Raw genomic sequence first — 25,417 nt, 5'->3', positions numbered from 1 at the left:
GGCAGAAAAAGAGTAAGCAAGCAAGCAATATGGAGTAGAAGGAAGGGAGGAATGAGCAAAGAGACATGAGTTAGAGAGAAAAGAAAGTCGAGGATTTAAGACTTTGGGAAAGGGGGCCAAGGGAAATCTTGCTTCTGTGTGCTGCATCCAGTTTCCCTCTGCTAGCTGCAATAGCACAGAGAACCTGAAGCAGGAAGGCGGTCTCAGTCCCCTAGTGCACTTGGTTCGTACAGGGCCTGGGACTACTGCCAGCGCCTTAGAATTTCTTGGTTTTATATTCATGGAAATAAGAAGGTAATTGGCTTTCTGTTTTGTGGAGCATTATGAACATGGATATAAGGGCCTAATCCTGAGATGAGCCACAATTCCCAGGAAGGGAAAACTGGTTTCTCAATAGGCATCTTCCACTGTGACTCAGGAGTGTCTCATAGGTTTGGGGAGGGGTAGTTCCCCTCCTGCCTATCATGAAAGGTCACAGCTGGCACCAATATGCCAGATAACAAGTTAGCAAGTGTTAAGCATGAGGGACTGATTTGATCATAGTTGTACATGACATAGGAGCAGAATAAAGTGAGGGCTGAGCAAGGGACTGAGAAGAGGCCAAGAAAAGGCAACTTCTAGCAAACAGGACAAATATCAGAAAGACAGCTATGTAACTGGGCGTAGTGTAATTCTATAATCCGAGCTACTCAGGAGGCTGAGACAGAAGACCACAAATAAGAGTGTAGTCTGGGTAATTTAGCGAGACTCTGTTGTCTCAAAATGAATAAAAAAGCTTGGGACACTCAGGGTTCCCTGAAACGAATCCCAGTACTGCAAGAGAGAGGGGGGGAGGGAAGTGATGAGAATGAACGGTGAGAGACAGGGCAGAGCGGGAGGCACCGGGATGTCGAGTTTGGGAATCGAACGGATCTCAGACTAGGAGTTTCTCAGCAGGGTTCTGCCTCGTAGGTCCCAGGAGACAATTAACGTAGTTTTCATCCCAGAGACTGGCACTTATGACGGTACCATTATCTTCTTTCAGTAAGGTTTTCACGAAAGCAGAGCTGCGAAAAGCACTCGAGGGGCTGGGAAGGGTCGCCGCCTTTCTCCTTTCCCCCTCTCCTCTCCCGCCCCGCCCATCTTCCTGCCCCGTCCCGCCCATCTTCCTGCTGCCCTTCTTCCGGCCGCCCTCCGCAATAGGACAGTGCGCAGGCGCGCCAGGAGGAACCGGAAGTGCGCGCGGAAGTGGAGCGGGGCCCTGTTAGGGGCGGTAACTGCAGAGTAAACAGAAACAGAGTGGTGCGTGAGTTTTTGTAGGCCTCTCCCGGACGCCATGAGCCGGCTCCAGGATGACTACGACCCCTATGCAGTTGAAGAGCCTAGCGACGAGGAGCCAGCTTTGAGCAGGTGTGCCCCGCCGCGGCTCCCCAAGGCTTTGTGCTAAGGCCTGGCCTTCGGCCGCCGCGTCTCGCTTTGTCGGCCGGCGGTTTGGGCTGTGTCGCACCCACTGTCGCCCGTGGGACGCCGAAGGCATGCTGGTGGGGTCCCAGAGCCTTTTAGGAGAGGGGTCCGGCTTCAGCGGGCAAGAGGGCTCTCCTGGAATCGCAGAGGGCGGCTCATGAATCTCCAGAGGCCTGGAAATCCAATCCTGTCTCTGCGGCTTCCTAGCAGTGTGACCGAAAGCAAGTCACCTATCCTGTTTCTCATCTGTAGAGTGGAAACATAAGTATGGAGATATCCTGCAGGTTTATTGTGATGGCCACAGAATTTAATGTGAAGTTTTTGTTTTGGCGGTGCTGGACTTGGATCCTAGGGCCTCACATGTCTGGCAAACACTCTAATTGTCAACCAGGAATATGAGGATATTGGACAGGCGTTCCTGACCACTGTATGTTTGCTCTGGGTTGCAGAGATCAATCGTAAAATCCTTGGCTTTCACAGGTTTATATTAGAATAAGGGAAATAAGGTAAATTTGTATCTTGTAGAAGATGGTGGCCTGACATAGGCTCGGGTGGAAATTTCCGGCAGGGAAGATTTTTTTTTTTTTTTTGTCTTTTTCAGGCTGGCCTTGAGCTCAGTTTATAGTCCAGGCTGGTCTCGGCAACCATCGTGCCTCAGCTGCTCTAGTGCTGGTATTACAGGCATGCAGGGCAGGTTTTTTCTTACCTGAAGGAAACTTGAAATTCTCTTGCCAAGAGATTTCCAGGCACATTTAGCTACTTCTTTAGCAGTCTATAGGTCGCATCCATAAACTACTTTGAGGCATAGTCTTGCCGTGTAGAGCAGCTGTCCTCAAACTCTGAGCAATCCTTTTTCTGCCTCAGTCCCCACCCATAAACTTTAAAACATTAATTTGTCTCATGAAACTTTCTGTGAAGTTGTAGTTTATTCAGTTGCAGTGTTTCCCAATTGTCCTGGGGTAAGGTTATAGGCGTGGAAGATCACAGTGCTGTGAATATTTCCGTTGTAAACAGTGAAGATGGATATTAGAATTTCTTGTGAAAATGCTGTGGGTGGTGATATATGCCTGTAATCCAAGCACTTGGGAGGCTGAGGCAGGAGGATCACAAAGAGTTAAAGGCCAGCCTGGACTACATAGTGGTACAGGCTGGCATGAACTACCTGATGAGACCCTGTCTCTAAAAAAAAGCCCTGTGAAAAAATCTCGGTTAATGAGCCCTATCTGTGAAAAGTACATGGCATCAATAATTCAGTTTGATTGAAATATACTGTAGCAGGATTTCCTGGATTTCAGTTATTCTATTAGCATCTGCACATAGACCTTGATATTAAATTATTTTCTTAATTAAGTTTACAGTTTTGCAATTACATTCCTTTTAGGAAACTATAATCCTATGATAGTTGCCATGGTGACTGTTAACTACTTTGAAAACAAAATTATATTAAACAGGATGTCTGCTGTTTTCAAAACAAAATGATGATGTTAGTATGCCTGCTGAATGTTCTGACCCCAACATTTGCTATTAATGTTAATTCCAGGAGGCTGAGAATGGAGAATTCCAAGTTCAAGGTCAGTTTGGGCAACATATTGAGACTCAGGCTCAAAAAAAATCAAACTAAACCAAAACAGATTGGTAAAAGTGTCTATTGATCGGGATTTGATTATACTGATCAATACATCTGTCTTATTTACTTGTTGCCCCAAGTTAAGGGAGGACAGGTTTATTTAGCTCATGGTTTGGAGAGGCTTCAGTCCATAATTGACTGGCTGCAAGGTAGTATGGCACATGACAGAAGGGCAACACTTCATAGCTGCAGAAGACAGCAAAAGCAACAAGAGAGTGACAAGTATCTTTCTGTCTCTTTATGTTGCATCTAGTCTACTGGGATTAGGCGGTGTGTCTTGGTTGCTTTTCTCTCCTTGCTGGGACAAAACACCCAATACCCAATATGAAGGAAGGAAAGGATTATTCAGCTCACTGTTTGTGGTTTCAGTCCATAATCAGCTGGCTCCAAGGCAGGGTGGCATGGCACTGGGGCAACACTTAAGTGCAGCAGTTAGAGCAGAAGGGGGCAACAAGCCTCTTCTCCTCCCTTATATTATACACAGGCCATCCTACCTTTCCACAGAAGATGTAGCACTTAAAATCTCTGTGCTCTCCTTTTGCAGAGGATGAGGAGATTTACAAAGTATCTAGCTGTGTGCTGAGTCTGTCAGTTAAACTTTTAAACTTCTCAAATTGATACAATGTATCAACCATAACAGGGTACCAAGCCAATCAGTGGACTGATCCAGCACCCACCCTTAATTCCAGCACTCTTAATCCCAGCATGGCACTACAAATCAATGATATACTTTAGATTCAGCCACCTCCAAAAAACCTATGACCTCATGAGATTTTGTTTTGCCTCTCCCAGCAGTGCTAAAGATTGAGCTTGTCTTGGCAGTAATCATAAGGATTGCAGAGGGTTTGCAAAAAGAATAATTCTCTTACTATATGATTCAATTTTTTTAAACTTTATTTTGGAATAATTGTTTCACATCCAGTTGTAAGAAATAATATTCTGTTGTACCCTTTACCAAATACTAACATACTAATAACAAATACTAACATACTAGAAAACCATAGTGTGATATCTTAGCCAGAATATGGACATCATCTGGGCATAGTTTTGCATACCTGTAATCCTAGTACTTAGGAGACTGAGGCAGGAGGATGCTGTGAATTTGAGGCTAGCTGGGCTACATGGTGAGTTCAAGGCCAGCTTGAACTACATAGCAAGATCCTGTCTCAAAAAACAAAACAAAAAAGGACATTATAGTCATGATACAGAACATGCCACTACCACTTGTTGCTCTTCAATAGTTGTGCCTAACAAACAAATTAATATATACATGTTTGAAGCCTGGTATGCCTGTAGTCTCAGGTCCTCGAAGGGCTGAGGCAGGAGGATCACTTGAGTCCGTAAGTTTAAGGTCAGTTTGGGTGTATAGTAAAGCTCCATCTAAGTAAATGCGTAAGTGTATATTTACATGCATTTGGAAATATGCAGAATTAGTATGTTAAGAATTCCCATAATATATCAAATGCAGCTTTGTAGAGCTTAACATTATTGATCAGTGAGATCATGGGAATTTTAAGTGATTTTTTTTTTTTTTTTTTTTTTTTTTTTTTTTTTTTTTGGTACTGGGATTGAACTCACATCTTTGTGCTTGCCAAGCAGGCAAGCTTGCTGAGCTAAACTCCCAGCCCTGTGATTTTTGTTTTATTACATACCGGGGTTGAACCCAGGGCCCTACGCATGCTTGGCAAGCCTTCTAGCATTGAAATGCATCCTTAACCCCACGTTTTAAAAGTTTTGAGACAAAGGCTTGGTAAATTGCCCAGAGAGGCTTTAAGCCTCTAATCCTTTTGTCTCGGCCTTCCAAGGAACTGGGTATAGGGATGTAACACCATGCCTAGCTAATTAGTTTTTTTTTTTTTTTTTTTTTTTTTTTGGAGACAGGGTCTTATTATTATTTAGGCTGACCCTGAATTCTCTTTGTAGCTCAGGCTGGCTTCAAACTCATAGCAGTTCTCCTGTTTCAGCCTCCCAAGTGCTGGAATTAGGCATGTACCACAATACCCAGCCTAATTAGTTTTTTTTAAAATAACCTAATCTGGTTGTGTACTACTTACTACTATATTTGAACAAACAATCCAAATAGTCACATGCAGTAAGACATTGTCTTCAACTCTAGACCTCATGTTCTCAAGACAGGCCTGTAAGAAAGAGGGGAATAAAAGCAGGCTTCATGTGTCACAGCATGAAACTAGGAATACTCAATAGAGCTGAGATTTTCTTATATTCTGTGCTTTCTAACTATTAACTGTTTAATCTTAGGATCAGCCTTCATGATGATCAACACCCCATTACTTTACTCTGTATTAAGTATCATATTTTCATTTTTTTATTTTTGGTGGTTGAGTCTCAGCATGTAATTCAGGCTGTGCTCAAATTTCTGTTCCTCCTGCCTTAGCCTCAGGAGTGCCAGGATCATGGGCATGCATACTGTGCCTGGTCCATACACTCTTTTTTTTTTTTTTTTTTTTTATATGTATCAAAACTCATGCTGAACAGTGAATTCTTGATTGCAAAAGGGCTTTATCTTTTGTACCTGTTCATAAGTATTAGTCCAGCTAATTTTTTTTCCAACTTTTTTGTTATGGTATGGGGGATTGAACTCACGATCTTATTCTTGCCAGACAGGTACTTATGCCACTGAGCCAAATCCCCAGCTCTCCAAATAACTTTAAAACAATTTGTTTTTCTTTTTGAGACAGGTTCTCCCTTTGTAGTGCACGATAGCCTTGAACTCATGGTGATCTTCCTGCCTCAACCTCTCTGGTGCTGGGATTACAGGCATCGCTATACTTTTTAATATTAATGTTCTTTCTAATTTAAATGTATGCTAGCTCTGAAGATGAAGTGGATGTGCTTTTACATGGAACCCCTGACCAGAAACGAAAACTCATCAGAGAGTGTCTTACTGGAGAAAGTGAGTCCTCTAGTGAAGATGAGTTTGAAAAAGAAATGGAAGCTGAGTTAAATTCCACCATAAAAACAATGGAGGACAAACTCTCTTCCCTTGGAACAGGTACCCTTTTGCTTCAGTTTCCCTACATATTATAAACAACTCCATAAGGGCAAAAACTTTATTTTTGCTATTTGGTTTCTCTAGCACTTTCTACAGTGTTCAAGAAATACTCATTAGCGAAGGAGTAAATGTGTTTGTCAACTGAACTAGGGTTTTCTTTGATGACTGTGGGGAAATATGTATTGCTGGAGGAACGCTAGTTAGTGTTGTTTACTTGCAGTTTCTTTTGGTTTTTGTTTTTTGAGAGAGGGTCATACTTTGTTGTTCAGGCTAGCCTTGAACTCGGGGCTGTTCTCCTGTGCCAGCCTCCTAAATTGGGATTACAGGCATGTGCCACTATGCATTACTTGCATAAATTCCTTTTATAGTTTTTCAGGATTAACAAAAAAGACTCAAGCTTATAAAAGTATTTTTAGTGATAGATGGCACTGATGGCAGGTTTAATGATATATCTTCACAAATTCCTGTCTCATTTTTAGTAAGTAATTAAGCACATTTCATTTTAACACTTGGTCTTTTATGTGAAGTGTACCTGACCCAACACTGTTTGTAAAAAGTCAGACACCTCAGCACTGGTTCTGTGATGATGTGTATTAACTATCAAGAACTAAAAACTTGTAACAGTAATACAACAGGTGATATTCAGAGGGAAATGTAGGGATGAAGGCATGTGGCATGCGTATAAGTGAAGGCCTAGCACTGGGTGCTTGGAGTCAGGAAAGAATGGCCTGACTTGTCCCCCTTATTGTACTGCAGAGGTCTTAGCCTTTTTCCTAGAAGGACCCTTGCAACAAAGTGTCTGCTAGGTGTGGTGGTGCACACTTACAGTCCCAGCACTGGGGAGGCTGAGGTAGGACAATCACCTTGAGTTGAGGCCAGCTTGGACTAATGGTGAGTTAGAGGCCAGCCTGAGCTACGTAGTGAGAGTGTCTCAAAAGACAAAAAGCAAACAAAAAACCTCACAAGGTGTTTATTCCATTTTCCACAATATACTGTGTGGCTGAAAAGTAGATACACACATGCTGTAAAATGAAAACATGACTTTCTTACTTAATTAGATTTACGAGAAAGGAGAATGAATTTTCTCCTGATTTGGAACACTTAATCAAGGAAGGGTCATTCTCTAATTGCATAGGGCGTGAGAGTTGAGTAAGTCACTGATGTGAAAATACTGAACCATCCCAAATGGGAATTAAGTTGGTAGTACTCTGAACTAATGGGAGAGTGTATGGAAGATTCTTTTTCCTGCTAATTATATGTGCTTTAGTCTGTAAACTTTCCTTCTGGTTTGAATAGGGTCTTCCTCAGGAAATGGAAATGTGGGAATAGCTCCAGCAAAGTACTATGATGATGTATATTTTGATTCTGATTCTGAGGATGAAGACAAAGCAGGTAAGTATTATACTTGCCAGATTTAATGCTTACACTCACATAAATTTTATGTACAAATATATATAATAAATATAAATATATATGAGACAAGATCTTGTTAGGCAGTTTGGGCTGGTTTTGAACTTATTGGGTAGCTTAGTGAACTCCGAAGTACTGGGATTCCAGGTTTGTGCCACTGTTCCCAGCTTAGCACTACGTTTTATGAAAAAGTTCTTTTTTTTTTTTGTATTGAGGATCAAACTCATGACCTTGTACTTGCTGGGCAGGTGCTTGTGCTGCTGAGCTAAATCCCCGGCCTATGAAAAAATTCTGCCTCACAGTTATTTGATGTTGACCAGGGATACAGCTCAGTGGCACAAGTGCCTCCTTGGCAAGTGCAAAGTTGTGAGTTCAATCCCCATTACCAAAAAAAAAAAAAAAAAAATGAGATGTTAGACATTCCTCCTGAATTTTCTTTTTTAAGCAATTATAGGCCATTGATGTGGGAAAAAAAACACCCAGAATTGATTAATAAGTAAAACTAGGAGCTTCTCTCCTCCTCCTCTCCCTGTGTTGGGATCAAACCCAGGGCCTTGCACGTGCTAGGTGAGCTCTCTACTGCTGAGATCCAGGCCCAGCCCTCTAGTGTGCATTTCACATGTGACACACAGCTCAGTGCAGACTCGCCACACTGAAAGTGCATGGTAACCACATCCAGCTAGGGGCTACCTCGCTGGAGAGTGCTTGTGTCCAGTTTGATAGATGTTTATAAGGAGCTAAATCACAAAACAGTGTGTGAGAGGATTGGCAGGTTAAATGTTAAATTTATTTAAGTCAGAATCTCTTCAGTTTGCCCCAGCTGGGTTTGAACCTTTTGATCCTTCTGCCTCTTCTTTCTGAGTAGCTGGGATTAGGCATTTACCCCAACATCTGTTTTTTTTTTTTTTTTTTTTTTTTTTTAAGCTATTTTTATTCTGATCTCAATAGTATTTTATAAACGGGAACTTTTAGAGAAGTTATATGGCAATAACATTTCTTTTTTTTCTTGAATAGCCTTTATCAGAGTGAATTCTCCTGATTTGAGCTTGTTCTTGAGATCCTAGTTTTTATGAAGAAGCAGTTTTTATCTGCTTCCTCTTGTTTTTTTGGTGATATTGAGGATTGAACCCAAGGCCTTTAAATTAAGCTGTACTCAACGCTGGATACAACCAGGAAGCAGCAGTACCCTCCTGTGTGTGGGCGGGGAGAGGAGTTGTCTTTCGCCCCCACCCCTTTCCCTGTTAGCTACTGTTTTTTCAGAAGAATGAATGCAGACTGAGATGATAGCAGCTGGAGTAAGGAAAGAGCTAAATGCTTGCATTGTTTGATTGACTTTGCAGACATAAAGTTGGTAGACTGAACATTTGTCTAGAGGATGACAGTAGGCAATAAAGTAACTATTGTGGATTTCCTACTGTCTTGTTTTTGCCATTATCGTTCTTGTTTTGTGGTGTTTTATTTTTTGTTTAGGTCCCTTTAAAATAACTTAAAAATTAAGCTGTACTCCCAAGCCTCTGGTTTTTCTTTTCTTTTGTTTCTTTCTTTTTTTTTGCGGGGGGGGGGGGGTGCAGTCTCACTCTGTAGTTGGACTGGCCTTGAACTAATGCCTCAGCTTCCCAAGTGCAGGGATTACAGACATGTGCCACTCCACACCCCCTTTTAAATTTTTTTTTTTTTTGTCTTTTTCCTTTTTGTCGGTATGGGGGATCCAACTCACAACTGCCTGCTTGCAAGGCAGGCGCTTATGACACTGAGCTAAATCCCCAGCCCCCGCCCCCGCCCCCTTTTAAATTTTGAGACAGGGTTTTGCTAAATTGCTTGACTGTAAACTTGCAATCTTCCTACCTCAGCCTTCTGAGTACCTGGGATTTTAGGTATGAGCCACTGTACCTGGCTTTGTTTTTATCTATTTTTATTTTATTTTTTTTGAGATAGGATCTTACTATGTAGACTAAGCTGGCCTTGAACTTACTCCGTTGGCTTTGTTTTTAAAAGGATGGCTTTTCTTTTTTTTTTGGTCTTTTTGAGACAGGGTCTTGCTGTGCATTTCAGGCTGGCCTTGGGCTCACTTTATAGCCCAGGCTGGTCTTGAATTTGCAAATGATTCTCCTGTCTAAGCCTCCCAAGTGCTGCTTTACAGTTTTTGTAGAATAAAAATGTACCTAGGGAAATGAGATGCTTCCTTTTATATTAAAGAGATTATATGAACTTTAGACAGTACTGAGACATGCCTCACCTTTTTAAAAATTAGCACAGGTAACAAAGAAGAAAAAGAAGAGACGACACAGAATTCTAACAAATGATGAATTACTATACGATCCTGATAAAGATAACAGAGACCAGGCATGGGTTGATGCACAGAGAAGAGGGTAAGAATTTAAACTTAATATTTAGACTTCTTTAGAAAAAAATGGTAGAAAAATGTTTTCATGACATATGCACATCCATCAACAAAGAAGTTTGAAGAAAAAAAATCGCTGAAAGTAGTTTGTTTTGAAAGTAACCAGGAAATGTGGCAGATTTGTTTTTGAGGGAGTGGGGGCATTGAACCCAGGGAACACTGAGCTGTCCCAGGCCTCTTTGAGGTGTTGAGAGGAAGAGCGTAGAAGTGGAGTGCTGTTTTGGTTACATCGTCACGAGTACGTGCTCTCTGTGTGATTTTGACTGTTGGCGGTGACTGTACCAGTGGTTGAGGTATGTCTGTCAGGGTTGTCCTCCTCAACCCCTTGCATATTCTGCTCTGTGAAGGAAGTCATGCAGCCAGACTAGGAGGAGTCAGTTAACGCTCTACCACTTTGAGGAAAGAGAGTCTTAGTTATTTGGAAGTTCTGTGGTTTGAGAGGTTCATCTGTTTACCCTTTATTGTTGCTCAAACTACTTCAGCTTTAACCATTAGAAATTGTTTCATATGACTCCATCCCATTTTGACTTGTTTTGTCTGAAAACTTTCCTCGCTTTGTGGCACTAGAAGATAATCCAGGTTTATCTTTAATGCCATATTCCTAGGCAGTCATTTTCCTGAGTTGGAGAGTAGCATTAGAAACTTAAGATTTGACTTTCATGAGTTTTTTTCCTCTTTTCACTTTCTTTCTTCTGTTCTAGCTATCATGGTTTTGGACTACAGAGACCACGTCAGCAGCAACAGCCGGTTCCTAACAGTGATGCTGTCTTAAATTGCCCTGCTTGTATGACTACATTGTGCCTCGATTGCCAAAGGTAACAGATGAAGGGAAGACACACACACGGACACACACACACACACACACACACACTCCCACACACCACGCAGGCACACACACACAGAACAGAAAAACCAAAAACAACTTTGACCTTTTTTAAAGCTTTTTTATTAGTACATATTTGTCATACATATTGATCATGTTCATCATAGGGTATTTGTACCTTTATATAAGATATTTTAATTCTTTTTTTTCACATTTCTCTCCCTTCTCCTTAACTCGTCTTCCCATCCACGTTTACAAAAGCTTTGTTTCCAGTTTCTGCCTTCCATTCTCTTTTCTTCCCCCTCTTCCCTTTCTTTCCTTTTCCCTGCTACCTTTCTTATTCCCCTTCCCATTTGAATATGTTCTTTCTTCTTCCCAGTGTCTGTCCTTCTTTATGCTCCTTTTTTACCCTTTGGGTTTCTCATACCAGAGAAATAATTTGATATTTAGACTTGTGTCTGAGTTACTTCACTTAATATTACTGCTTCAAGATGCATCCTTTTCTTTTTCCTTTGGTACCAGGGATCGAACTCATGCCTGCCAGGCAGGCGCTTATGTGGCTGAGCTAAATCCCCAGCCCTCCATTTCCCTACAAATCACTTACTTTATCCTTCTTTGTGACTGAGTAGTACTCCGTTGTATATAAATATCACATTTAAAAAATCCATTTATCCATTGATGTGCATGTAGGCTGTTTCTTTTCTTTTTTTTTTCTGTCTTTTTCATTTTTATCAGTACCAGGGATCGAACCCATGACTGCACACTTGCAAGGCAGAGGCTTATGCTGCTGAGCTAAACCCCCAGCCCCATTGTGGGCTGTTTCTAAGATACTGCTATTATGAGTTGTGCCGCTATGAACATGGGCATGCATATAGCACTGTGGTATGATGCTTTTAGCTCTTTTGGGAAGATAAGTAGAAAGGGAAGAGCTGGGTCAAATGCAACCTCTAGTTTTAGTTCTTTTGAAGAATTTCCATACTAATTTCCATAGTGGTTATATCAATTTGCACTCCCACCAGCAAGGGAGAAGGGTTCCTTTTTCTTCACAGCCCTACCAGTTTTGTTGTTTGTTAATTTTTTGTTGACAGACATTCTTTCTGCAGTAAAAAATGGAATCTTATTGTTCTAGTTTGTATTTCTTTATTTTTTTGGTACCGGGGATCGAACTATGACCTTTACTTACATAGGCACCTGTGCTGCTGAGCTAAATCCCTGGCTGCATTTCCTGAAAGACCAGTGATGCTGAATATTTTTTTCATATATTTATTTGTTATTTGTGCTTCTTTTTGTCTTTTTGACACACGGTTTCATTATGCTGCTTAGGCTGGCCTTGAACTCACTTTGTAGCCCAGGCTGGCCTCGAACTCGGTGATCCCCCTGGCCTCAGCCTCCTGAGTGCTGGAATTATAGACATACACCACCATGCCTGGCTTCTGGCTGTATTTCTTTATTTGAGAAATGTCAATTTATTTTAGATGCTTGTTTTTGGTTTGGATCTTTAAATTTCAGAGGTTTAATAGTTTTGAGTTCTTTATATATTCTAGAGGTAGTCCTTTGTCTAAGGAGTTAGCTGGCAAAGATTTTTTGCCAGCTGGCCATGGTGACACATGCCTGTAATCAAAGAACTGAGGAGGCCGAGGCAGGAGGATTGCTGGAAGTTTGAGTCCAGCCTGTGCTACAACATCAATTCAAGACCAATTCAAGACCAGTTTGAGCTGTGTAACAAAACTTTGCCTCAAGAAGAAAAAAAAGTTCTTTCCCATTTTGTGATCTATCTCTTCACTGAGTTGGTGGTTTTCTTTTGCTGTGCAAAAGCTTTATATTAATTTTTTTTTTTTTTTTTTGGAAACAGGGTCTCACTATGTAGTTCAAATTGGCCTTAAACTCACTTTGTAGCCCAGGTTGGCCTCAAACTCTCAGTGATTCTTCTGCCTCAGCCTCCCAAATGTTGGGATTACAGGCATGCACCACTGTGCCTGGCTTTTATTTTTATTTTTATTGTCCTTTTGAGACAGGTCTCCCTGTGTAGTTCAGGCTAGCCTTGAACTCACCTTGTAGCCCATGCTGGCCTCACAGCGATACTCCTGCATCAGTCTCCAATGTGCTGGGATTAACAGACATGTGCTACCACACCTGGCTGCAAAAGCTTTTTTATATGATGAGATCCCAGTTGTTGATTCTTTGTAACATTTACTGTGCAGCTGGGTTTTGTTTATAAAGGTGTTGCCTATATTTATGTCTTCAAGAGTTTTGTGTATTCTGTTTTCCAGGAAATTGTTTCTGCTTTTATATTTAGATCTTTGATCCATTTCGTTTTTAGTTTAGTGCATGGTGAGAGATTCAGGCTTAGCATATTGAAAGCCGGTTTTCTCAGCACTATTTATTAAAGAGATTCCTTTTTTCCAGTGAAGGTGTTTGGCCTCTTTGTCAGAGATAAGATTGTTGAGTGTGTTTGGAGTTGTCTGTATTTTCTATTCTGTTTCATTGATCCTCAGGTCTGTTTTTTTTTTTTTCCCCTTTTGCCAATATGCTGTTTTTTCATCATGGTAGCTTTGTAGTATAATTTAAAATCAGAGATTATGATGTCCCCTGCCTTGCCCTTGTTGCCCAGAATTGCTTTTGCTGTTGTCTTTTCTGGTTCCATATGAATTTTAGGTTGTTCTGTGAAGTATTTATTGATATTTTGATTGGGATTGTATTAAATGTGTATAGTAGTTTTGGAACTACGGCCATTTTCAGTATATTTGCCTGTCTAAGAATAGAGGGTATCTTTTCTTTTTCTGATAGCCTCTTTGGTCTTCTTTTTCAAAGTCTTGTAGTCTTCAATGTAAAGGTCTTCCACTTCCTTTGTTAGACTGATTCCTAAGTATTTCATCGTTCGTGATGTTATTGTGAAAAGTATTGTTTCCCTGATTTCTCTGTCAGTGAGTTTGCTAATTGTGTACAGGAATGCTATTGATTTTTTGGTGTTGACACTATGTCCTGCTATGCTGCCAAATTTGATTATCCTAGGAGTCTTTTGGTGGAGTTTTTGGGGTCTTCTATGTAGAGTATCATGTCATCAGCAAATAATGATAATTATTTTCCTAGCCTTCTTTTACTTTTTTCTCTTATCTAATTGCTCTGGCTAATGTTTCTAGAACTTTATTGAACAGGAATGGTGATAGAGGGAAAACTTTTGGTTTAGTTTTTTTTTTTTGTACAGGGAATTGAACTCAGGACCTTGAGCTTGCCAGGCAGGCACTGTGCTACATCCCCGAGCCCATGGTTTTTGACCATTTAGTGTGATATTGGCTGTTGGTTTGCCATTGATGGATTTTATCAGATTGAGAGAAAGATCTTCTATTCCAATTTTCTGTATGGTTTTTTTATCCTGTGGAATGAGTATTGGACTTTATCAAAATGCTTTTTCTGTGTTGAGATGATCATGTGGTTTTTGTTCTTGGTTTTGTTAATGTGTAGTGTATTATATTTATTGATTTGTATATGTTGAACCATCACTGCATCCCTGGAATGAATCTTACTTGGTCACAGTGTATAATTTTTTTTTTTTTTTTTTTGGTACTGGGAATTGAACTCAGGACCTCAAACTTGCCAGACAGGCATTTATGTCACTGAACTGTATCCCTGACCCATGGTATATAATCTTTTTGATGATTTGCTGTATTCTGTTTGCCAGTATCTTATTAAGGATTTTTGCATATATGTTCATTTTTTTTTTTTTTTTTTGTCTTTTTTCCTTTTTATCAGTACCAGGGATCGAACTCACGACTGCCTGCTTGCAAGGCAGGCGCTTATGCCGCTGAGCTAAACCTCCAGCCCCTGCATGTATGTTCATTAATGAGATTGGCCTATAGTTCTCTTTCTTTGGTTGGATCTCTCTAGTTTTGGTATCAGAGTAATGCTTGCTTCCAGGAATGAGTTTGGGAATATGGCTTCCCTTTAAATTTCATTAAAGAGTTTGAGGAATCAGGGCATTTGATCTCTATAAAGTTTTTGTAGAATTCAGCAGTTAATCCATCAGCACCTGGGCTTTTCTTTGTTGGCAGTTTTTTTGTTTTGTTTTTATTTATTTCTGTTTGTTTGTTTATTTTTATGGGTACCTGCATATCCATGTTTATTGTGGCATAATTCACGATAGCCAAGATATGGAACCAGCCTAGATTCTTTTTATTTTTTTGACAAAGGGTTTCCCTATGTAGTCCAGGTTGGCCTTGTACTCACTACAGCCCAGGCCAGCCTTGAACTATATATAGGTGGTTCTCCTACATTCAGTCTTCTGAGTGCTAGAATTACAGGTGTGTGCCACCATGCCTGGTATCTGCTGGTAGTTTTTTTAAATTACTTCTTCAGTTTCATTAACTGATATTGGGTTCTTTAGAATTTTTATATCTTCTTGATTTCTGTTTTGGTAATTATATGTATCTAGGAATCTGTCCATTTCTTCTGAATTTTTCATCTAGTTAAAATATAGGTTCTCAAAGTAGGTATTTATGATCTTCTGTGGGATCTGTTGTGCTTTTGCCTTTTTCATTCATAATTACATGGATTTGGGTCTTTTTTCCCTCATTTTTTGATAAGGTTGGCTAAAGGTTTGTTATTTAATCTTTCAAAAAACCAGCTCTTTGATTCATTGATTGTTTGTATTGTTTTTTAAGTCTCAGTTGCATTAATTTCTGCTCTGATCTTTACAATTTCCTCCTTCATATGTGGTTTGGGTTTGGGTTTTTTTTTTTTTTTTTTTTTTTTTTTGAAACAGGGTTTTACTACATAGTCTAGGCTGGCCTTAAAATTGGGGCAGTCCTGTTGCTTCAGCCTCCCAAATGCTAGGATTACAGATGTATTTGCTATTACCGTAACTGATGTATTTTGGGTTTAACTTGCTCTTTTTTTTTTTTTTAATCTTTTTCTAAAAGCTTGATATTCCACATTAGGTGATTTGCTCTGTGTGTGTGTGTGTGTGTGTGTGTGTGTGTGTGTGTGTGTGTGTTTTGTTTTTTAAAGCAGGTTCTTACTATTTAATACAGGCTGGTCTTGAATTCACTTACGTAACCCAGGCTGGCCTCCAATTCACAGTGATCCTCCTGCCTCAGCTTCCCAAGTGCTGGGATTATAGTCATACACCATACCCAGCTAGGATTTATTTCATTGCATCCCATTGGTTCTGGATTGTTGTATTTGCATTATTGTTTAATTGTATAAACTATCTGATTTCACCTTTAATTTTGTCTGTTCAGTTTTTTGGGGTTTTTTGGTTGTTTGACACAGGGTTTCTCTGTATAGTTTAGGCTGGCCTTGTACTCAGTGTTGTAACCTAGGCTGGCCTCACACTCATGATAGTCCTCCTGCCTCAGTCTCCCAAATACTGAGAGTATAGTTGTGAGCCATCATGTCCAGCTCATCTGATGTTCAGGAGTGTGTTATTCTTTGTATTCACCTTTATGGTTTATTTTGCCATTGATTTCCTATTTTATTGCATTATGTTCTGATAGTATGCATGGAATAATTTTAATTCCCTTGCATTTATTTAAGCAAATTCTCTGAGCTAGTACATGGTCTATTTTGGAGAAAGTCTCATGGGCTGCTGAGAAGAATGTGTATTCTGTTTATTTATTCATTTTTGATACAGGGTCTTACTGTGTAGTTCTTGCTGGCTTTGAACTCACTGTCTAGTCCAAGCTGACCTCAAACCTAAAGCAGTCCTTCTGCCTCAGCCTTCTCAGTGATGGTATTACAGGCCTTGATTTCTATTTGAGTCTGTTTTATGGAATCTAGTTTTTTTCTATGTTGGGCATTCATGTCTTTCTTAAATTCCTTTTTAAAATTTGTATCTATTCTAGATTGACTAATCATTGTCTTCATTGTAGTTATCATCTCTTAAATTATCTCCCGTTTTCATTTTGTCAATAGACTTTATTCATCTGTTTTGTTATTTCTGCTGCTACCATTTCATAAAATGCAGCTGGGTGGCTTTCTTTTTTTTTTTTTTTAAACCTCAGTGCCTGCTTGATTTGCCTTGGGCAAGTTGGGGTTATGTATGGGGTTATGTGTGTTTTGTCGTTTTCTATTTTTGTTTTGTTTGTTTTCTGTATTGAGGCTTGTAAATTGCTTATGGCAAGTAGCTTTATCATTAGTATCAAGACCTCTTTAGGAAATGGCTATTTTTTCAGAGATGTCTTCTAGCTGTAGTTGGCTGGCTTTTGTGTTTTGAGTCTGTGCCAGTGTTACTGTATAGCTCCTTCTAGAAATTGGTTTGCCAAATAAATGTTAACCAAGTTTTGTGGTGCTCACATCTCCTTCTGGAGTTGGTTTCCAGGTTCTTTTTATCTCAAAGAATTGTATGAGATGAGTGAAAAATGATAGCAAATTTTATTTGAAAAACTGAAAGTGAAGAGTAATGGGGAAACTAGCTCTGCAGAGTGAGCTTGGGACAAGTAAAAGAGGAAAAAGTAAGATAAATGTACATCGTGGAGGACACAGGATAGGCTGTCATGAGGAAAGACATGATATTCTGCTCTTCTTGTGTACTTTTATGTCATCCACATCTCGAAACCCACAAGAACTTCTACTTAGGGATCCTGAGAGGCGGTGCTGAAATCCCACACCTTAGGCTGACTTCAGGTCTAGACCATCCTACTGGAAATCTGCCCAAGTTCTCATGAGAAGTTCATGTGCAAGGCTTTGGGAGCTGTTCTGTTCATGTATTTTGGGATCTTGTAACGACGGGTCCTGCCTCCTCCAGCTAACTCTGCTTGAAGTTTCTCTGTGATTTCTAAGCCTGTGGTTATCTTCTAGGGTCTGCAGTTTGGTGGTAGTGTCCATCTCTTGGCCTGATCACAAATAAATAAAGGTGGCAGTCAGAGTCAAGATCTACACTGGTGTTTCTCTCCCTGGAGGCCTCTGGAGTCACTGCTCTCACTGTCTCTAGAGATTCACCCCTGAAGCCAGGAGGTAGGGAGAGAGTATAGGTGGCCTCTTTTTCTCCGTTGAGGTCTGTCTCTTCACTCTGTCTGTTCCCTTCAGAGCCCCTTATATCCCAGGGATTGACGTTCCTTTTTATCCCCGAGCTGTTATTTTCTAGTATCTGGATTCTGAATTGTGGAGACGTTGATTTGTTGGTGCTTACCTCTCTGCCATCTTCCTGTGTGGTCTTTTATTTAAACCATAAATAGAGGGCTGGGAATTTAGCTCAGTGGCTTAAGCGTGCCTCCCTGGCAAGTGTGAGGTTGTGAGTTCAATCCCTGGTACCAAAAAAGAAAAAAAAAAAAAAAAAAACAACCCAAACCATGAATACACTTTTGAGGTACTCAGGAATTCTGATAAGGTTTTTTTTCATTCAGCATTGGTGCTACATGACTAATCACTATACAAACAATTTTGAATATACATAGTTTTGTTCAGAGTAGCTCTGTGTGTATTTGTGTGTTGTTTATAGTGGGATTTGAAACCAAGACCTTTACACTGAGCTATACCTATTCTTTGAGACAGGATCCACTATGGTGAAGTGCAGTTTTCCCTGTGGAAATTATCTGTTTTTTGCAGTGCTAGGTGTTAGGTAGATTTAAGATCCAGAGATGATCAATTGCAGCAGAAAGATTTATTAGTGCAACATCATGTCAGGATTGCTATCAGCTTCTGGGAGGCAAGCAGCAACTTTAAAGCCTGGAGTAGGGAGCAGAGCTGGGGTATGGGGGATGGAGGTGGCAGTGGAATGGGAGTGGAGTAGGGTGAGAAAGTTGGAGAGAGCTGATTCTTTTAAGGAATGGAAGCCTAAACTGAGCATTAGGCCACAAGGGGGAGCTTTAAACTAATTTTTAACTTTTTGTTACGGAGGAAAGGTAAAAAGTAAAAATAAGGGGGAGAATATTAGAGGGAAAATTGGAATTAGGGTGCTGTTTTTCTCTGTGTACTTTCTGCTGTGTTGGGGCATTGTGTAGGTTTTTATTTTTCCCACTGATGAGGGAGGTTTTTTTTTTTTTTAAGTAGAAGGATGTTGTCCATCAGGTGTTGGATGAGGTTTTGGAGGTTTTGATGAAGCACATAGTGGTGTGGAATAGGAATGGTCCCATTGACATGGCAAGAATTGTCAGGATTGGGAATAAGATGGCAATAACTATAGTTGGCTTTGAAACCCCTTACCCAGTGTTTTTGAATATTTTTGTTGGCTCCTTGGGATATGCACTGCTAGCTTCTAGGCTGCATCTCAGATCAGTCCCAACTAATAGGTATAAAAGCAGCATTCTTCTTCCAAGAACAAGCATATTCCCAGCTTTAGATCTCAAGGCCCTGTTGGTTTTATAGGGTCACAGCTGCTAGGGAGTCTCCCTGGTCCCGAATCTTGATTAGGCTTTGTGATTGCATTGAGGCTATCTTGTAGGTGTGGTAAAGTACGAGTTCTCCAAATTGAAACACTTGGTTCACTTTCCAAGACCATGATGGAACCAGCCAAGGAGGCCTCTCTTGTAGGTGGAATTAATATAAAGTTATTGGAGATATTAATAAGATTACCATGGAATTTCTAAGAGGGGTGAATTACATAGTCAAAGTTGAGGATTTGAGGAACAACACATTTTCGGAAAATCACACAGGAACGGAGCATGGTTAACTAGTAACCTGATTGTCTGCTAATTGCAACTGCTGAGCTAGAGGAAGTTTGCATGAGTCAAGGTCCTCAGCTGTTACAAGTCCTCTTGCTTTGAGGTGCCAGAACTTCACAAGCTGTTTGCTAGCACCAGTTCTGGCCATTGGCTTAAAGATTAATCTGTGTGAAAAAGACAAAAAAAAAAAAAAAAAGATTAATCTGTCTTTAAGTCAGCAGAGGGTCTTGCCACAAGTCCCTTAGGCCTAGGACAGGCTCTCAGTTTATTTTTGTGGCAGTTTATAAATTGCCTGCTTGTACTGCATCAAGCTGGTCCTCAGCACTTGGACCTGTTAGTTTTTTGTTTTGTTTTGTTTTTTGGTACTGGAGATCGAACTCACAACCACATGCTTGCAAGGCAGGCACATAGGCTGCTGAGCTAAATCCCCAGCCTCTAGACCTCTTAGTTATGTGATTTTTTTTCATCTTGGTAGGGTTAAACCTTATTATAAAAGACCTTTTATATTATGTCATGTCCTATTTATTTCCTTTTATAGCAAGCCTACTAACCACTTGAATTTTAAAATGTTCCTGGTACATTTTTATCTCAGATGTTCTAGCTGTCAGTCTGTTGTGTATCTGAAAAAAAGTCTTGCTGTGTAGTCCAGGATGACCTTGAACTTGCTATGTAGCTCACATTGACTTTGAATTTGTGGTGATCTTTCTGTCTCAGCCTCCCAAGTGCCAGGATTACAGGCCGTGTGCCACCACACCTGGCTCTGAGGTTACATTTTAATTAGAGCTGGCTGAATAACAGATTATTAGCTAAATTTGAATAGTAAGTTATCTTAGTAATATTAAAAAGTAGAAAGAAAAAGATGTTACCTTTTAAGTAGGGCCAACACCACTTTTAGACTTTATATTACTTCAAATGATGGATTATCTTAGTACAAGCAGCAGACAATAAAAGAGCAAGTTAACTTTGTAATTGTAGTTTAAGAATTACCCCAAAGCTCCTTAGGAGAAGTATTTTTAGGAAGGTTTATTTTCTGCTCTGGCATTGATACTTTGTTGTATCCTAGTTCTCTTTTTCTCTTCTGTAGTCACTTGGCATGAGCTTGGAGTTTAGTCTCTGTTGTTGCTGTGAGGAGAGGGCATCTGGTGGCCACTGTAATCTTCTATGGATCAGTTTTTGAAAAAATCATTTGTTTACTAACAGTATTTCCCCAGATCTTCAGGATCGAGGGCTCTGGGGGAAACTGGAGAAGTCACCCATCAGGGAGAAGATTGAAGCAAAGTGGTTGAGGCAGCTGCTTTTTCAGCAAAGGGAGTTTTGTCCCATAGTTCCCCATGTCCCAGGTTGATTATTATAAATACAGACTTACAAGCACACAGGAGACATTTAAGGTAATTACCTACAGTGTATTTTTATGTTTTGGCTAAGTTGGACTATAATAATACTTTTAGTTTAGTTTTAAGTAGACCAGTCAGTTAAAATTCTCCCTAGGCTATACCATACTATAGTACTTTTTTTTCTTGTAAGATAGGGTCCTTCTATATATTCAGACTGGCCTTGAACTCACTATGAGCCCTGCTTGGCTTTGAACTCAAGGCAATCCTCCTGTCTCAGGCCCCTGAGTGCTGGGATTACAGGTGTGCGCTATCATACTTGGCTGGATACCATAGAATTTTAAAAGTGTAGAATTATACCAGTAAGAGTTAGAAATGGGGATCAGAGTACGCAGGTGGGGAGAGACTAAAGGGAAGTTATATGTAGAGGAGAGACTAGAGACCTGAGGGTGGCTGAAACCCAGGTATTTTGCTTAATTTGGAAAAGGTCAAAGAGGGATAAGGGAACATGAATCTTAGTTACTTTCCAGATTGCTAAGAAAAAATATCTAGGACCCACCCAACCCCCAAGTTAAAGGAAAGGTTTATTGCAGCTCGTAGCTCATAGAGGTTTCAGTCCATCATCAACTGACTCCAAGGCACAATAGTATGGCAGAGGAATATTGTAGAGGAGAAACAGTCCATGGCAGGACAGGCAGGAGACAGCAGAACACCTAGGATGGGTGTTCCATTAGACATACCCAGAACCGTGATAACCAATTAGCAGACTAATCCTTACCATGCACGCTTAATCCCACTCTCATACCTTCAGTCCACATTCCCACACTGTAGATCTAGCCATCTCCATAAAACCCCAACTGTGAGCACATGAGGCTTTGAGGGGACATCTAGGTACAAGCCATAACGGTGGATAATATTTTTTAAACAACCCTCCACCCTCCTTTGAGGGTCCAGCAGAGATAGCTAAGATTTTGGTTTAGGAGGGAGCTGGTTGGAGAGGAAGGGGAGGTTGAGGGGCATGTGGCTTTGGGATTTGTGGTTGATGGGACTGAAATTAAGTTTAAGGATAGAATTAGCCAGGTCTGGGTTGATGGTGAAGTGAAGGAGAATTTGGAAAGCAGTATATTGGCAGTTGACTGCAAAGATAAAAGAAAGCCTGCCCCTGAGAAACTTTGGGTCATATGCCATTTCCTGGGCATGTACTTATATTTCAGTGCCATCTACATTTTAGTTTAGGCTCGATCCAATTAATTAGTACATCTATGAAAATGTTGAAGTTTTTCTAAGAGTTTATTTTTTATGGTGGTGCTAGGGATTGAATTCAGAGCTTCTGTGTGGTACATACTTGTGAATGTTCTTGAAGAACACAGTTCAGCTTGGTATAGTAGTGTATGAATGAGGCAGGAGGATCTCTTGAGCCCAGCTTGGGTAACTTAGCCCTGTTTCAAAAGGGAGGGGACTGAGGTTGTAGCTTAGTGATACAACTTGCCTAGCATGTGACTTCAGTCCTTAGCATTTCTTTTTTTCTTTTTTTTGGTGGGGGGTAGAAATAATACATACGTTCAGAGAAAAAAATAAACAGTAAGAAATCACTAGTTGATGTTTATATACTGTCCTTTTACAAATAGTTGTTCAAGATACAAAAGTGGAACATATAAAGTGGGAACATATAAACAGTGATACTGCAACAGTTCTGTTTAATATCCAACAAAAACTTAATAATATGGTTGTCAATCCTATATACTTAAACATACAGGCAGTTATCCATATCTTCATTTAGGTTGAGATTAAACAAACTAAAGCAGGCTAAAATCATTCTGAACAAAGAATAATAGTATTGCTGGATTTCATATCATGACACTCCGGGTACTGTAGTGTCTTTTTTTTTTTAATTTAAAGACAGACTAAACAAAGCAGAAAACGGATAGAAATAATACATACTTTCAAAGAAAAAATAAAACAGTAAGACTAGTTGATTACAGATTGTCCTCTTACAAATACTCAAGATACTAAAGTGGAGCATATAAAGTGGGGATTCAAATAGTGAGACTGCAACTAGTTCTGTTCAGCTATCCAACAAAAACTTAGAAATATGGTTATCAATCCTATACACTTAAACATACATGCTATGTTGCGATTGAACAAACCCAAGCAGGCTAATATCACTCTGAACAAAGAATAATATTGTTGCTGGGTTTCACATTATGACACTGCAGGATCAGCACTGGGTACTTTAGTGTCTCTTTTTCTTCAAAGTATCTGTTCATTTCATCATGTGTCATAAGATCAGTTCTCATAAACTGTTTATAGATTCTACACATGCATGAGTCTTAACATGTATTTCTATCCTTTCTATATTAGAGGGAGAAACAAAACAAAGCAAGACCAAACAAAACATATTCCTATAAACACATGAAACTAAAAAGACATATAAGACCGTTGTACAAGGAGTTTTATCATAGTTCTTGTGTTGTCTCTTGTTATCTTCAATAAAATTGGCTATATCATCAGACATAGTGTAATTGAATATATCAGTGTATAACAGTATTAATAAAAACACAACTTTGTATATATTTTCTTTTCTTTTTTAATATTGTTAAAGGCTTAATGAGAATTCCTAGTCTATTAGCAGAGAAATAAAGATGATAGATAAGTGGAGATTTTCAGTGGTCGTGAGCAAATGTCCACTGAGGAACGTTGGGTGTCCACCAGAGTTGCCCTGGCCAGGAGCCCTCAGTTGTTCTTAGTTTCTGTTGGTCCAAAAGACCAAAAGTTAGTCTCCAGAAAGAAATATAGCTGTCTTGTCTGCTCAACATTCCATTGACTCCACTGGCCACTGACTTCAATGGGGATTCACCAAACAGATGCTGGGGAAACCTGTCCTCTGCTTTTAAGATTGGCAGCTGCTATAAGAGTGATTGATTAACTGGCAGAGTAACTATTGTTCATCTAAGTTCTATAAGGGATAGTTAAAAGCCCAAAAAAGATCATTACCTAGGGCTCTGTGAATTTACAATAAAGGTTTTGAAGTCTACAACTTGAAGGTTTGGAGAGCCTCCTTATTCTAAACGTGTTTAGGTCCCATATGTGTGCTGCTTTTAGAGCAGCTTCTTCCATTGCCACATGCAAGCCGGTTCTCCCCACAGTGTCGCAAGTTCCATCTCTTTTAAGAGAGATGTGGCCCAGAACATTAAACTGGACATGGCTTTCATATATGTTCTCTTGGATGGGCACAATTCCGATGTCTCATAATTCCTAGATTTTATACCAGAAAAGTTTAAAGTGGCTGTTGATGCTGAGTGTTGTGATATACACCTGCACTGTGGGAGTCAAGAGGATTGCAAGTTTGAGCCCAACCTTGACAACTTAAATTTAACTTAACAAGATCCTGTCTCAAAGTAAAAAAAGGGCTTGGGGATGTAGCTGAGTACAAAGACCCTTGGTTCAATCCTCAGTACCACCAAAAAACCCAAAAACCAAACAAAAACAACAAAAAAATCCCATTTAAACAGAAAAAGTCATCTGAAAATTGGTTAGATATGTAAATTCTTGTGTCACCCCAGGGTCACACCACTATTCAGTAACATAACAGGCCAGGTGCCCACTGGAATATATGAGACGTTGAAGGCAGTGGACATGGGCTGATTGAGAATGAACTAATTTACTTATGAACTGAAATAGATGACTGTTCATGTAAAAAACAATTGATAAAGGAGTACATTCCTTTTTTATTAATGTGTTTCTGTTTTAATCATATGGTAGTTGTACATATTTGTGGAGTGCAGTGTAACATTTCAGTCCTATATACAATGTGTAATGATCAGATAAGGATAACTGCCATATCTGTAACCTCAGACAGAAATCATTCTTTTGTACTATTTTTTAGTAAAAACTTTGCTCCTGGCCAGGCGTGGTGGGGCACACCTGTAATCCCAGCACTCAAGAATCTAAGGCAGGAGGATCGTTGAGTTTATGAGTCCAGTCTGAGCTACAAAGTGAGCTCTGGTTCAGCTTGAACTGCATAGTGAGTCCCTGTCTCAAAAAAGGGAAAAAAAATTTCTTGCTATTCTTAAAATAACTCTTTGAGATTACCTTAGGTGTTTGCTGTTCATCCCAGTCTTTGGTTTGTGTTTCAGTAAGTTTTTGGTGTTCTCAAGTTTTATTGAAAAAAGATCATTTAAAATGGACAATAAATCCAAATTCTCCATTTTTTTTTCCTCTTAGGCATGAGTCTTACAAAACTCAGTACAGAGCAATGTTTGTGATGAACTGTTCCATCAACAGAGAGGAGGTACTAAGATACAAAAACCCAGACAACAGAAAGAAGAGACGAGGCTACAAGAAGCTGCGATCTAACCAGGAAGATCCGAAGAAGCAGACCGAAGCTGAAGAAATCTACCACCCTGTGATGTGTGCAGAGTGTTCCACTGAAGTGGCTGTCTACGACAAGGACGAAGTCTTTCACTTTTTCAACGTTTTAGCAAGCCATTCTTAAATAGTGCAGTTGGCATTTCATTGTGCAATACTGTGTAAAGGAAACTGTATGGACCAGTTATTTTCCTTCCTCCAGTTCATATTATTAAGTGATTTTGAGCTATTACTTGAGGAAGCAATATTTTGTCTGTATGCAAAAGAATAGTTATCAGTCTTCATCTCCCTTTTTTATTTAGCTTTATGATGCATACTGATGGGACTGATTATTCATTTCCTTTATGATGGACATTTGAAAATAATGGAGCTTTTTATTTATTAAAGCTCTTATAGAATTAAAA

At 39.8% G+C, this 25,417-nt stretch overlaps 1 protein-coding gene across 2 annotated transcripts; it reads left to right on the top strand.

Moving 5' to 3' along the window:
• Positions 1–1,181: 1,181 nt before the first annotated feature.
• Eapp (E2F associated phosphoprotein) lies at positions 1,182–25,417 on the top strand. 2 transcript variants are annotated; one of them, XM_003471808.5, is made up of 6 exons: positions 1,183–1,389; positions 5,902–6,083; positions 7,380–7,475; positions 9,745–9,862; positions 10,596–10,709; positions 24,870–25,417. In XM_003471808.5, the coding sequence occupies exons 1-6, from the start codon at positions 1,316–1,318 to the stop codon at positions 25,138–25,140; spliced, it is 855 nt and encodes a 284-aa protein (XP_003471856.1). In that variant the 5' UTR covers positions 1,183–1,315; the 3' UTR covers positions 25,141–25,417. The 2 variants fall into 2 exon arrangements, with proteins under 2 accessions (XP_023421666.1, XP_003471856.1); XM_023565898.2 differs by lacking the exons at positions 9,745–9,862; positions 24,870–25,417 and having other exon boundaries at positions 1,182–1,389; positions 10,596–10,666.

Source organism: Cavia porcellus, unplaced genomic scaffold, assembly GCF_034190915.1.
Source record: "Cavia porcellus strain 051 isolate PalLab524CR breed Dunkin Hartley unplaced genomic scaffold, mCavPor4.1 scaffold_1, whole genome shotgun sequence".
NCBI lineage: Eukaryota > Metazoa > Chordata > Mammalia > Rodentia > Caviidae > Cavia > Cavia porcellus.
This window is presented reverse-complemented; position numbering and strand designations above follow the sequence as displayed.

Excerpts from the sequence above, each read along its gene's own strand:
- Eapp (XM_003471808.5), top strand. The coding sequence starts at position 1,316 with ATGAGCCGGCTCCAGGATGACTACGACCCCTATGCAGTTGAAGAGCCT. Across the intron at positions 1,390-5,901 it reads GAGGAGCCAGCTTTGAGCAG|CTCTGAAGATGAAGTGGATG; the intron begins GTGTGCCCCGCC and ends AATGTATGCTAG. Across the intron at positions 7,476-9,744 it reads TGAGGATGAAGACAAAGCAG|CACAGGTAACAAAGAAGAAA; the intron begins GTAAGTATTATA and ends TTTAAAAATTAG.